Below are 15,075 nucleotides of genomic sequence, written 5' to 3' on the forward strand. Positions count from 1 at the left end.
GCAGAGAAATGGCAAGACCCAGGGGGGGGGAGTTTGGGGCAGCCGAAACCCCGCCATCTCACCCCACCCTGGGAAAAAAAAGAGAAACCTTTTCCAAAAAAAAAAAAAAAAAAAAAAAAAAAAGACATCTCACTTGTCTTCTTTACAATCAGTTTCAGAGTATTCATTTTCTGGAACATTTTAAAGCTTGTTCATGCTTTGGTTCTTTTTTTTTTTTTTTCCATTGCCTTATGATATAATGAGATGGACCCCGCTATGAATTTTCACTTTATAAATTTACATGGTTTGAAATCTTGTGTATTGAGCTGCACAACATATCTTTTGCTTTTGGTTCATGTCTGCACAGATCATAAAGTAAATAACAAAACTATTCCCTGAAAGTTGAGAGTAAGCCACATCCTGATAAAAAGTTAAGTTTTTGCCAGAATTATGTTGTATTTCCAAGGCCCTGTTGAGAAACACTCTAATACCCTCATTTTACAGAGCAGGGTGCACGTTCAGAGGAGACATGTTTTCACCTTTAATTTGTTAACTGTGCTGTTCCCTCAAGCCCCATTTTCCTTTTCTGAGAAGCAGGGGGGCTGGTGTACCTCACTGGCCTTCACACTTGCTGTTTGGACTCCGGAGGTAGAGGGGATATTTGGAACTTAGGGGTTCCTTCCTCCACCATTCACCTGCTCAGCTCTGCCTTCATCTGTTTTCTGTATTGGGCTTCTAGTAAGATTTCGTCCATGAGCCAAAGCAGAGACAGTTGGGGGAGACTTCTACAAGTAAAATGGGAGCTTGAAGACTACTGCTACACATAGTTACCCAACTCCAAGTTCCATCCAGTTGGGACCTGTCCATCATGTTCAGCCTGGTGTCCAGCACAGGACCAGCCTGTGGAAGGTGTTCAGTTCTTGCTTGTTGAGTCATTCAGTCTTCATTCATTGAGTCTTCTGGCTCTAACTTTCCATGATGATTCCAGCCAAGTGGCAGCCAAGCCAAGATCCAGGCAGGTTTCTTCACTCCTGACCTAGGCTCTCTAACTCTGTAACCCATTGATCTGGCTACATCAAAGAGGTATGGGGAGGCTGGGTGCAGTGACTCATGCCTGTAATCCCAGCACTTTGGGGAGACTGAGGCAGGTGGATCACTTGAGGCCAGGAGTTCGAGACCAACCTGGGCAACATGGTGAAACCCCATCTCTACTGAAAATACAAAAATTAGCCAGGCGTTGTGGCGCATGCCTATAATCCCAGCTGCTTGAGAGGCTGAGGCATGAGAACTGCTTGAACCTGAGATCATGCCACTGCACTCCAGCTTGGGCAACAGAGCAAGCCTCCGTCTCTAAAAAAAAAAGTATGGGGAATCCAGGGTTAGGATGTCTCCTAGACTAAGAAGCCATTGTCAATTCTTCACCTACTCCTCAATTTTCTAAATAATGACAGCCACCTGCCCACAGGTTCTCCCATTATTGAAGGTATATAAATGTTGTTAGGGATCCAAGTATGTGTGCATGAGGTCCTTAGCCTCTCTAAGCTCCAGGCTTCTCATCTGTAGAAATGGAGATAAACCCTGTGTCCTCATGTGGTTGTGTAAAGCGCTCAGCCCAGCGCCCGGCACCCAGGAGACACACAATCAATGGTGGATACTGGTAACATATATCAAAAGCCTTAAAAAATATGCCTTCCCTTTGACTCTGCAATTCGGTGAATTAGAATTTATCTAAGGAGATAATATAGTACAAGGGTATCATGGCAGCCCTTGGACAAAGTAAATGTCCACCAGCAGGGGATTGAGACATTATAGCATGTGTATACAGTGGAATGTTATGCAGTCATTAAAAATGATTGATAGGCTAGGTGTGGCAGCTCATGCCTATAATCCCATGTCTGTAATCCCCAAGATTTTATGTGGCATGTTGTCTGCTTACACACTATACAGGTCTGCACATATGCGAAGGAAAGGCTGGAAGGGTACAAACCAAATAATAAGAATGGTCGGGCTAAGCAGAATTATAAGTGACCACATATTTTTATTTTCTGATTACTTTCAATAAATATACATTTACTTCAGCCCCCAGTTGCCATAGCAGCCTGAGTGCACCACAGCCTGGAATATACATTTACTTCTACAGTTATATAAAAGGCAATCAAGACAAAACCTTCTCCCTGTTCACAGCCCCTCTTTTCACTCTCCCATTCTCTGCTATCCTAAACATGATCTCTAGTTTAACGGCTCCTCCATTTCAAAAGCCCCCTTTCTCTCCAGATCATGTCATCTCCAGTCTTCTAGTTCTCAGATCCTGGTACACCAACTCTAGATTTGCCACTCCTGGCCTGCCAGCTTACTTGTTAGGCGCTTTTATTTGCCTTCCCAGTTGAACCTCAGAACGCTTCCATGGATTGGGTCATTGTCTTCCATTTTCCTAAAAGACAGCAACAAAAGTAGACATTAAGAAGCTAATTTCCCAGCAGGGGGCGGTGGCTCACACCTGTAATCCCAACACTTTGGGAAGCCGAGGTGGGTGAATCTCCGGTGGTCAGGAGCTCAAGACGAGCCTGGGCAACATGGTGTAACCCCACCTCTACTAAAAATACAAAAATTGTCCAGGTGTGTTAGCATGGGCCCAGAATCCCAGCTACTCAGGAAGCTAAGATAGGAGAATTTCCTGAATCCAGGTGGCAGAGGTTGCAGTAAGCCAAGATTGTGACACTGCACTCTAGCCTGGGCGACAGAGCTAGACTCTATTTATCAAAAAAAGAAAAAAAAAAAAAAAAAAAAAGAAGCAGCAGCTAATTTCCCACCTACCCTTTTCCACCCCAACTCCTATTCACCCTTCAAAACCAGGCTTCTGTGACATCACCTCATGCCTGCCAGCAGAGTCAGCCCTGTTCCCCTCTGGCTCTCTGACCATGGGTGACAGCCTGTCAGCCACCATCGCACTGCACTGTAGTTGTTACCTGGGTCCTGACCTGTCTGCCCCCTCCAGACTGTGAGCTCAGTAAGAGCAGAAACTGTCTTACTCTTTTCTGTACCCAAGTACCTGGCACAGTTCTTGGCACACTGGAACCATCATTCAAGCTGCAAACATTCACTGGCCTACACTGCCTCTTGAGTTCCAGCCATGACTTTGGTTCTGATTCCTTGGTCTGGACTGGCGTCCAGAATATTCAGCATCTCAAGCTCCAAGGAACCCAGCCGAGCAGAGAGGCCACAGAGGCAGGTACCCTCTGCCCGGACACAGGAAGCAGAGCATCCAGGGACAAGGAGCAGTTTCTGGGCTGTTCCAATCTGACCTTGGAGGGACCACAGAGAAGGGTGGTGCAGCAGATGGTGTGTCTGCTGGAGAGGGGCCTGCCAAAGAAGAGGAGTCTCTTCCCTGGTTTCCCTCTTCTGGTGTTGTCTCTGTCAACGCTGTTCTCCAATGCTGCAGCCACAGATAGTCATGAGAAGGCAGATTCGACCATGCCACACCTCTGATTAGCAGGCTGCTGTCACAGTGGAATAAATGAGTTGTGTTGCAGGTGTACGGTGTCATTACTTGCCTGCACCAACCCCTCACTCTGCAATCAAGTTGTTTATTCCACCACTAAAAAAAATTGATGTAAAAACTTTTACATCAGTATTATTGTTGGGCCTTTGCTTTTGCCATTTCCTCAGCTTAGAGTACCCACCTAGGACCCCCTCTCATCTAACTCATCTGATCCTTTAGACGGAGCTCAGATCCCACCCCAACAAGCCCGGTGCAGTGCCCCATCCTCTGGGACCGAAGCTTCCTATGTCCACGCATCTAGCTTAGCAAGTCCCATATTGTATTGAAATCATCCTTACGGCTCCATCTCTTCCCCTGACTCTGAACTGTAGTGAGGGCAGGGACTGACTCAGATACGTGGGTGGTCCCAGAGGCTGGCACAGACTGAACTGGAATGAACTAGGAAAGGGTTTGAGCTGTTTCTAAATGGTGTAAGGTTTGTGCATGCTAAAGACCAAATCCAAATTGCTCAGGGGACAGGATAAGGCCAGGAGGGGGGTGGAAAAAAGGAACTTTTTAATAAAAAGGCTGGTGAGCTCCTTGGGTCAGAAAATAGGTCTGAGACCATTTGTGTGTCTCCCACTCCCAGTGCTAGTGAGTGTGCCCTGTGAAATTGGTGAGTTGCTTGACTGCTGAAGTAGGGATGATGGATTAGAGATAGGGAGAGGTACAGAAAAAGAAGGGAAAGAGGCTTGATCGTTGCATTGACCCACCAAAAATTGCTGCGTAGGATTGCTACAGTTGATTGAAATTTAAGCATTCCATTTATTCCTTCAGTAAATATTACTGGGTGCTCACTGTATGCCAGCCTGGAGAATGTCATAGCCAACCCTTATGAAGTGTTCTCTTCGTGCCAGGCTTGAATAGTTGACCCCACAACCCCACAAGGGAAGAGAGGTGGCGAGAAAGTACATGATGTGGCCGAGGTTGTGTAGCCATTGTGTGGCGGAGCCAGGCTTTGACCCAAGGCTCCTAGGCCAGGGCCTGAATTTTTTTTTTTTTTTTTTTTTTTGAGATGGAGTCTTGCTCTGCCACCAGGCTGGAGTGCAGTGGCATAACCTCGGCTCACTGCAACGTCTGCCTCCTGGGTTCAAGCGATTCTTCTGCCTCAGCCTCCCAAGTAGCTGGGACCACAGTCGCGTGCCACCATGCCTGGCTAATTTTTGTATTTTTAGTAGAGACAGGGTTTCATTATGTTGGCCAGGATGGTCTCGATCTCTTGACCTTGTGATCCGCCCACCTCAGCCTCCCAAAGTGCTGGGATTACAGACGTGAGCCACTGTGCCCAGCCCAGGGCCTGAATTCTTAACTGCTTTGCTCTTAAAGCAGTTTTGCCTCTAAAGCTTTGCCTCTAAAGAAGATCAGACCAGACAGCACTCCTGTCTTCCTGAAGCACTGGAATTTCTTAACAGGTTGCCATTATATTCTAGCAAATTCTTATTATAGAAACCAGCTGGTTATATTCAACATTTAAAAAAAAAAAAGTTAAATCCTGGAGGAATGGTCCTCCAGAAGACAAAGGAAAAACCACATCTGCCCTGAACCAGGCTCCCGCAAGTAATACCCAACACATATTCAGCTCATTTCCAGTCTTTTTTTTTTTATTTCCTAATATTTAATTTTTAATTTTTTTTTGATTCAATGGATGCAAAATTTGGCAGATAGAAACAGGATGGAGTGGGTTGGCAGTGATCTACATGTGGGAAGAAAAAATGTAGTGAGAAAAAATAATTAATAGTTGGGATCTATTTATATTCTCATTATGTAAGGAGGGCCCTATTTTGGTTGGGTGAATCATCTTCTTTATTAAAAGGGAAATTATCAAAAAGCTATGGCTATCCTAGTGCTGAATTAGGGGAAGCAACGATAATATTGATGTAAAATTTCAAAGTAAAATGCTAAATAAAATATGCTCACAACTCTGAGTCGATAGGACCTTATTTAAAAGGCCTATAAGAATTTGAAAAATTCAATATTTTTTTAAACCTCATTTGATGTATTTTGTAAAGAATGTATCTGTAAAAGACGAATGTGCTGTTTGTGGTATTCAATAATGCGGTGTTTTAGCAGAAGCAATAGCATAATAATTGAACATTCGTGTAGCACTTCATAGTTTAGCAAGGTTTTTTTTGGGTTTTTTGTTGTTGGTGGTGGTGTTTTGAGACAGGTTCTGGCTCTGTCACCCAGGCTGGAGTGCAGTGGTGTGATCTCGGCTCCCTGCAACCTCTGCCCCCAGGCTTAAGCAGTTCTCCCACCTTGGCCACCCAAGTGGCTGGGATCAGACGCATGCCACCACACCCAGCCAAGTTTTTGTATTTTTGGTAGAGACAAGGTTTTTACCATGTTGCCCAGGCTGGTCTCAGACTTCTGAGCTCCAGCAATCCACCCACCGTGGCCTCCTGAAGTGCTGGGTTTACATGCGTGAGCCACTGCACCTGGCCTAGTTTAGCAAGTTATTTTTACAGTTTGGGTTTTCACAAAGATTTTTAGCCCATTCTCAACTTTGCTCTTTTAGCACAAAGAAATGAGGCAACTAAAAGGAACTAAAACTTCTTGGAGAAGTGGCTGATTTTAGGGTAAGGACAGGGAAAGAACAATGGAAGCTTGGATTGAGAAGTGCTCACGCTGTGAGGAGACACGTCAGAAGGTCACAGGAGCCTGCTTGATGGAGCTCTCCGTCATCTGGGACAATTGGAAGATCAAAGTCAATAGTATTATTAATGCATGACAACCTCTTGAATAAAGTAAGAACCCATGAGTCCCTGCTAATGTAAATGAAGGAATAAATAACTGGGAGAGGAGGCAAAACTCCTTAGAAAGTCAACTAATGAATGCAGAGGGAAGGATAGACTGAGAAACATCGCCACTTGCCAGCCATCATCACAGTAACTTGTCCAGGCCAGAATTATTAGTGGTATTAAAATAAGGCTGTTGAGGTTTGAGGGGTAGCGCAATGTTTATGTAGTCTCAGAGTACCTCCCCAGCAAGACACTTTTCATTGCAAAAGATAAAATGGTAACTCGCCAGTGGAGAGACCTGGCAGGTGCCATCTTAACCAGATGATCCCCGGTGACCCCACCAGCAGTGGGACTCATGTGCTCAGGCAGGGTGCAGTGACATTAGCTCAGCACCACATCTCTTTGTCCCTGCCAAACAAGATTTACCCAAACTAATCTCAAGGAAGTGTCAGACCATATTACAAGAAGGAACCAAATAACTGGAGGCTTAAAAAACATAGCAACTGAATGCAACCTATGACCACGATTTTCTTTTGCTGTGAAGGCTATTATTTGGACAATAGGCAGTATCTCAATAAGTCTGTAGATTAGTGTTGTTTCAGCATTAATAGTCTAATTTTGATCATTACGCTTTGGTTATTTAAGAGTTCTTTGTTTTTAGGACATATACACTGAGGCGTTTTGGGGAAGGAAGGATAGGAGGAAAGATTTCCCAGGAAGGGACTCTGCTGTCATAGGACCCAGACCACAGAGTCGGCCCCTCTCAGCGCAGGCTTCCTGTTTTGAAGGGAAGTGCTCCACGGACACATCAAGCCTTGGCAGCTCCCTGGGAAGACATGAGGGGCAGCTGCCTTGCCTCTTCCTACCCTGTTCCTCTGTCCGTTTGCCTAGGCTGTTCCCTCTGACAATGCCCTTTTCCCTCCTCACCACCTGCCTGGAGAAAGGCCAGCTGAGGTAAAGAAGGAGATGTAGATGGAGAGTTCAGAGCTCTGGCTTCTCCTTCTCAACTCCACAGCCATCAACAAGAGAGAAAAGTGGGGCTGGCCATTGGATTCCTGCAGACCTCAGCATCCTCCCCAGCATGATAAAGGGCCTGGACCAGCTGGCCTTTGTAGCTTTCCAGCCACTTCCTACAAACTTGTCCCTCTCAGACTCATCAGGCTCACCCTCTCTACAAGCCCCTAGAAAGCTCTCCCTTGGCCGCAGGAAAGAAGTGTAGTCCCAGCCCTGAGAGACTAACTTTTGGATCTCCTTTCTGGTATAGGTGGTGCTATGAGTGGATCATGTGTTCAGACTTTTAGGATGTTGCATTGATCTCCGTGGACACTAAGTTTTTCAGTAAACTCACAGGTGTGCAGTTTGGAGACAGCGTGCTTGGCAGTTCGCTGGTTCGTTCTTTCCTGTGGCAGGTGTATGAGGCACGTGCCATGTCCAGGTCAGTGCTAGGCACAGAGGGGCAGCTAGACACAGTCAGCTCTGAAGCCTCGGGGTATACCTTATAGCCCTGATGGGACAGTTTTGTAAAGTCAGTTTTCCTTGTGATGAGAGAGTGGTAGGCAGGAGAACCAGAAGCCCCAGGCTGGTTCACTGTCGGTTGTATGAACTTGTCTTAGCCAAATAACCTCTGTGAGTTTCAGTTTCCTCACCTGCTAGATGGGCATAGCAGTCTCATTCTGTTGCCTGTCCTGCCCTCCTCTCGGAGCCAGGGCCTTAAATGGAAGAATTTTATGTAGCACTTTACGAATATTCAGTCTTCTTGTTAATCCCTCAACATGTATAGATAAAAGTGCTTTGAAAAATATACAGTCTTAAACACAAAGAGAGAATGGCAGTGTTGTCTCTACCCTCTACTGATCTTAAAAGAAGGAGTACTACTAGGATGTAATTGTGATGAATCAGAGAATCACACTGGGTCTTGTTGTGGAGGAAACCCATGGGGCTGCCTCCCTCTGCAGATCCCGTGCCTGTGCTGTGCCAGCTGAAAGCTCAGAACCTGGTCCATAGCAAGGGGACTGACTATGGCCTTGTCCTTCCAGTGCACCAGGTGGCAGAGCGGGTGGAGGCCCTGGGACAGTTTGTCATGAAGACCAGAAGGACCCTCAAAGGCCATGGGAACAAAGTCCTTTGCATGGACTGGTGCAAGGATAAAAGGAGGATTGTGAGCTCGTCACAGGTATGTCGCACCTGCTGCATAACAGGTGAGCCAGTTTTGGATTTTATAGCTAAGGGGGAGGAGAGCTGTCCCTTTCCAAAAGCCCTTTTCTGATCTTTGTGACTTTGCTCATTCTCCAAAGGATGTGACTTAGCATAAAGAATTCTCTTGCATACTGTAGAACTTCACTAATTTGGGTAGATTTGAAGTTTGTAATAGTTGAAACAGTGTAGACTATATTTAATATGATGAGCCATTGAAAATAATTTCTTCCTTTGAAAATAATTTCTAAGTCTTATTTGTAAATAAAACCATTTAAAATAGTTGTTTTTTTTCCCCCAAATTGAGGGCATAAGATTCCATCAATGACTTTCTTTCACTTTAAGGAGTTTAGCAATTCTTATGTCTTAAAGGACAATGTTAAGATACACATCTTGGGCCTGGCACAGTGACTCACGCCTGTAATCCCAGCACTTTGGAAGGCCGAGGTGGGTGGATCACCTGAGGTCAGGAATTCAAGACCAGCCTGAGCAACATGAAGAAACACCATCTCTAGTAATAATACAAAATTAGCCAGGCATGGTGACACATGCCTGTAATCCCAGCTACTTGAGATGCTGAGGCAGAAGAATTGCTTGAACCCGGAGGGAGAGGTTGCGGTGAGCCAAGATCACCCCATTGCATTCGAGCCTGAGCAACAAGAGTGAAACTCTGTCTCAAAAAAAAAAAAAAACCCAAGATACATATCTTGTAAAATAACAATTTTTAAAATCATATCTTTTACACAGTTTATTTTATATCTTATATATTAGTTATCACTCCAAAAAAATCAAAATTTAGCGTTGAATGGTCTTGCATGGTTTCTGAGAGTCAGGCATCTGGGAGTGCCTCCAGTTGCTTGTTCAGGCTCAGGTGGTTTGTGAGGTTGTGTGAAGATGCTGATTCGGGCCACGGTTGTCCGACAGCTGGACTAAGGTGGAGACTGACTTCCAGGGTGCCTTGTTCACATGGCTCTTGGCTGGAGGCCTCAGTTCCTCACCACTGGACTTGCTCACAACATGGTACCTGGCCTCTTCCAGAGCAAGCGATCCACAAGAGTGGGCAGAAGCAGAGCCATGCCATATTTCATGACCTGGCCTCGGAGGTGACAACCCATTGCTTTTGTTATATTCTGTTGGTCACATAGAACAACCCTGATATAAAGAGGAAAGAGACTATATAGAAAAGTGTGACTGTCAAGAGGCTGGAATGATCTGGGACTCTCTTGGAGTCTGGATCTCACAGCTTAGTACTTTTGATGTCTCTTTATGTAACGTGTATTGAACATAAAGCTGTAAGCTGAAGTCACAGCAGATATTCTGTAGGCTGGTTATGGTGGTTCATGCCTATAACCCCAGAACTTTGGGAGGCCAAGGTGGGAGGATCACTTGAGTCCAGGAGTTCAAGACCATCCTGGGCAATATGGTGAGACCTCGTCTCTACAAAAATAGAAATAAAAAATTAGCTGGGCATGGTGATGTGTGCCAGCTACTTGGAAGGCTGAGGTAGGAGCATCATTTGGGTGTAGGAGGTCAAGGCTGCATTGACCTGAGATGATGCCACTGCCCTCCAGCCTGGGTAACACAGTGAGACCGTGTCTCAAAAAAAAGAGAGATTCAGCTGAGCGTGGTGGTTCATACCTGTAATACCAGAACTTTGGGAGCCTCAGGCTTGTGGATCACCTGAGGTATGTGGATCACCTGAGGTTAGGAGTTCAAGATCAACCTGGGCAACATGGTGAACCCCATCTCTGCTAAAAATACAAAAATTAGCCAGGTGTGGTGGCAAGTGCCTATAATCCCAGCTACTCACGAAGCTGAGGCAGGAGAATTGCTTGAACCTGGGAGGCAGAGGTTACAGTGAGCTGAAATTGAGCCACTGCACTCCAGCCTGGGCAACAGAGTGAGACTCCATCTCAAAAAAAAAAAAAAAAAAAAAAGAGAGAGAGATTCTATAAATCATATTTTTATGATCAGCATAGGTTTCTCCCAACCCCTCAGTTTTTCCAAAAGCAGGTTGGTTTGGTTTTTTTTATAACCCTTGTAAAACCGGATATACTCTAGATAATCCACAGCTGAAACGTCTGTGTTAGTTTTGTGTTTGATAAGACAAATGTTATTACTGGATTACCTACAAATCTAGTATGTCACATTGCACTTGCTTTTTTTATTAAGGTAAAAATTAATTTATCACTTACGTACTCTACCATGTTATGAAAACACTGGACAATAAAACAGATAAAAAGCTTTTACTCCCACCATCCTGTCACAACCATTTTTTTTCCTTTCTCTTTTTCTTTTTCTTTTTTGTTTTCTCAAGATGAGATCTCGCTCTGTCACCCAGGCTGGAGTGCAGCTCACTTCAGCTTTGACCTCCCAGGCTTGAGTAATCTTCCTGCCTCAGCCTCTCAAAGCACTGGGATTATCGATGTGAGCTACCTTGCCTTGCCCATTATTATTTTAGAGCACTTCTTTCTAGTCTTTTTCTTTTCAAGAGCTTATTCTTAACAAGGTGCTTATTAGGATATCCATGTTGCTCTCTAGCCTTTTGACTTCTTAAATCCTGACAAGGTAAGGCTGTGTTGGGTTTTCTGTCGCTCACATACTGCTGTTGGGAGGGAGGACCTTCAGCAGGTCTGGAGATGCCCTGTTCTGAGCCAGAGCAGGAAGAGGTCAATGTGGGTGTGGGGAAGAGGCTGGAAAGCAGGAAGTCTCTGGAACAGACTTGGGCTCATCAGTGGTCCTCCCGCTTAGATGCAGGAGAGTAATCACCCCAGCCATGTTGGATTAGGGCTCGGGGGATAGAGGCACATTCTCTTTGGGTAAATAGGCCCCTGCACATAAGTCTGTGCTCACCAAGGAGATTACACTTAGTTTAATGAGACTCCAGAGCACACAGTGGGCGGCACACACAGGCAGTCCAGAGCGCACATGAGGGGACAGGCAGGCAGTGGGGTGGAAGAAGCCCCTAACATGGTTGTTGATGTAGGCAATGCATGGAACCAGTCCCCAGCCATCAGGGGCTCCAGGTGCGGAGGACCCCATGGTACAGGCGTGTGGCCCCACTCCAGTTTCTACGCTAAAGGCTTACCGAATCCGCCCTACACATTGTATGTGGCTGTTTAGGCAGAAATTAGACCAGAAGAATCAGTGTGTTTTGGAATCTCAAAAGCCCCCCGAACCACCAACTTTGACCTTGCTTCAGGATCCATCTGCCACGCACGGTGTTAACACAGAAATCTTCCATCAGATCATGCAAAGCAAGCGGCTATGTCACTTCAGATCCGACCTTGCTTCTGCCCTTAAGTGGTGTTTTTCCATCCTTATCTCTGCCACATTCACCAAAATTTGGCCCGAAATGGCTTGAGTGATTAAAAAATCAAGCCTGCCAAAGAGGCTGTAGATTTCCCATCCCTGAAGATCCTGTCGTTTTCCACTGTCTGCCCAGCAACCTGCATGCCACAGTCTGGACAGAGGGCTGCTTTGCAGGGACCAGAGTTCACATAGATTTACCTCTTATGGAATTTCATTATGAATAGATGATGCTGTAGTCACAACCCACACCCATGGGAGGCTGAAACCGAGTTACAGTGAAAGGGACAGCATTCTCTCTGGCAGGGCTGGCCCTGCATTCATCCTGGCAGTAAGTGCTGTTTGCTTACCGAACAGCTGCCCACAGGGGTTCCCACCATGATAGGTGCATATCTTACATTGTTCTCAGCGTAGCTGTGAAATGTCAGAGCTGGAGCTGTGACATCTGTGAGCACCTGAGGAATTAGACTGATCTCAGCCCCACACAGCCCCCTCTGCAGCTGTCCCTGGTGGAGAAATGGACAGAGAATGTAGAGGGGAGTTCCTAGATGGTGCCACAGGGACCCTGGACTGCAAAGCAAATTGGGGAGAGGACAAAGTGGTGGAGGTGTTGTGGGAGAAGATTTATTATTTACCTGTCAGGTACCTGAAGGTAATGTCAGCTTTATCTTTCCCCTGTATAATTTGTTGACATTTAGGGTATGGCGGGTGATGGTAGTATACTAACAGTTTGTGTGTAGTTTATAAATGGCATGAGAGAAGTGTCTGTGTGTTGTTGTCTGCATTTGTGTCTTTCCAAGGAATGCAAGGTTGAGAACTGATCCTTTGGCTCCGCTGGAATGTCCAGCCCCTCCCACACTCACTCCACTTTATTTCATGGATAGCTTAGGGGGCCTTGATTATCCAGATCCTCATTCTGGCTTTCCATTTCACACTGCCCTGCTGGACACGGCTTTTATGAGGAATTCTCAGCAGTAATCTGAACTGTTTGCTCTTCTCCCTCCAGGATGGGAAGGTGATCGTGTGGGATTCCTTCACCACGAACAAGGTGAGGCATTGTTCCCAGCCACATTAGGCGCTTCAGAATCCCAGCCAGAATCCCAGAATCTGGTCCAGCTGCCTGTCCCTGTACGGATTTCTCTCCATGTATCCCTGCAAGCAGTTGCCTCTAGGGATGGACACTCCAAGAAGGCCCATCCATGTTTGAACAGCTCAGCCAGCCCATTGCAGCATTTATTCCCCTCTCGCTCCAAGTGGAGCCTTAGAACCATCATCGGGGCTGTCAATACTAACATGGGAATGGGCAGAGCGTGGAAAACTTGCATCCACATGTGCAACTGCATGTATTATTTGTCTTCTGAGTGATAAGAGGCACCAAATTTCTCTATTTTTTCTCCGCTCTGTTTGACCAGACTCCAGAGCCCTGTGGGAATGAACACATGGAGGGTGGGAAAGATGAGGCTGCAATGGGATTGAGCAGAGCTGCCCAGTGATGCAGGCTGACCCTTTGCAAGTCTGGGCTGGGCATGCACAGCTCAACTTAGATTTAAATTTTGGCTCTTAACGAAAGATGAAGACCAAAACCTATGTGCAGGTATGCTGGCACAGCACACCTGCATTGCATTGGCATTTACAATAAAGAGTTGTGTATTAAATATGAATTCCTGGCTGGGCACAGGGGCTCATGCCTGTAATCCCAGTACTTTGGGAGGCTGAGACGGGTGGATCACAAGGTCAGGCATTCGAGACCAGCCTGGCCAACGTGGTGAAACCCTGTCTCTACTAAATAATATACAAACAAATTAGCTGGGCATGGTGGCATGCACCTGTAGTACCAGCTACTCAGGAGGCTGAGGCAGGAGAATTGCTTGAACCCGGGAGGTGGAGGTTGCAGTGAGCCAAGATCCCACCACTGCACACCAGCCTGGATGACAGAAGGAGACTCTGCCCAAATAATTAATTAATTAATTAAAAATAAAAGTAAATAAATAAATATGAATTCCTATATTTATTTAGAAAGGAAATCTTCCTTTATGCTATGTAAAAACATGAGACCTGTCTCTGTCACAAAGTGAACAGCAACCATATTCTGCATTGTTGAATGTGTTTAGTCAGTGTCATGGGAAGCAGCTGGTACATGACCTGGTCAAGCGTGGGGCCAGAACCATTTTGTAGAGTCGAGTCCCTAATGGTCAGTCTCCTGGGGAATAATAAAAGTGACAAGTTAACCGTTTGCACAGGGCTTTGCTATCAGCGCCTAGCTCCTTGGAAGCCTCCGTCTCTCACAGTACTTCCCAGCATCTTCTGGACTATGCGGGGGTGTAGTTGCTTCTTTTTACACCTTATCATGGCTTAGAGCACAGACTGATTTCTGGAGAGCCAGGGGTGCCACTTCTGGCCTGTGGCAGGGAATTACTTGTGAGGAAAGGGGCCTGGGATATTCTTTGCCAAAAGTGGCTACCTTAGCTCGTTCTCTGGAGAGCAGTAGATTATTCTTGGCCTCTGAAAGCCTGCAAGACTGTTACTGACAATAGGATTTGGGCAAACAGTATTGGGGCCTGTGTTTCCCCACAAAAACATGTATAATTATATCTGAAAAGAAGACCAGCACTTGGATGTACATTGGAAGCATTAAACACTAAGTGCGTCCATCCCTGGCTGCTGGCTGGCTGAGTCACCCTATCCTCCTGCCTGCAGATCTGTGCAAACAACAAAGCCATGTTTCCCACACTTCTGAGCCTGAGGTCTTATTCCCACAGGAGATATGGACCCTGCTCCTGGTTCCACCACTAGCAAGATGTGCAGCCGCATGCAGGCCAGCCACTTGCGCCACGGTGGTTCTCATGCTTCCTCTGTGAAGCCAGGAGCCAGGGACTGTCATGCTTAGTTCTTAATATTTCCAGTTTACCAGTTCTCATTTATCCATGAGCATAACCCAAGATTACCCTCCCCTCCCCCTGCCCATTCATACCTTCCCTGGGATGCCTTAGGACGCTTGGTGGACACAGGCTCTTGCAGACTCACAAGTAAACGAACTGACAGTACATAAATAAAAAGTCATTCCAGAGTATATTTTGAAAATGGAAATCAGAGTAAACAAGGAAAAGTATATATCTGAAAGGAGATTTGGGCATACCTTTCAAAGAAAAGGGGCCCTGTTAAGCAGAAGAACAAAGGGAGTATAACATTAAGAAGGAAGTAAAACATAAATGGTTTTTTGGTTTTGTTTTGCTTTTGCTAGTTGAGCTTTTTAACTTTTAGAATATGTGACATAAAGTTGATTATGAGAGTCCCCTCAGAAGTCTTGAGACTATCTTT

General features: G+C 45.8%; 1 protein-coding gene across 4 annotated transcripts in view; it reads left to right on the plus strand.

Annotated features, from left to right (window-relative positions):
* GNB5 (G protein subunit beta 5) overlaps positions 1–15,075 on the plus strand; it is a 66,904-nt gene that overhangs the window by 29,785 nt on the left and 22,044 nt on the right. For all 4 annotated transcript variants that reach the window (XM_032297433.1, XM_032297434.1, XM_032297436.1 and 1 more), the window contains 2 exons: positions 8,292–8,428; positions 12,764–12,805. In XM_032297433.1, coding sequence (XP_032153324.1) covers positions 8,292–8,428; positions 12,764–12,805 — 179 coding nt within the window. The remainder of the gene's footprint in view (positions 1–8,291; positions 8,429–12,763; positions 12,806–15,075) is intronic.

This window comes from Sapajus apella, unplaced genomic scaffold (assembly GCF_009761245.1).
Source record: "Sapajus apella isolate SASKATOON/1434 unplaced genomic scaffold, GSC_monkey_1.0 scaffold37, whole genome shotgun sequence".
NCBI lineage: Eukaryota > Metazoa > Chordata > Mammalia > Primates > Cebidae > Sapajus > Sapajus apella.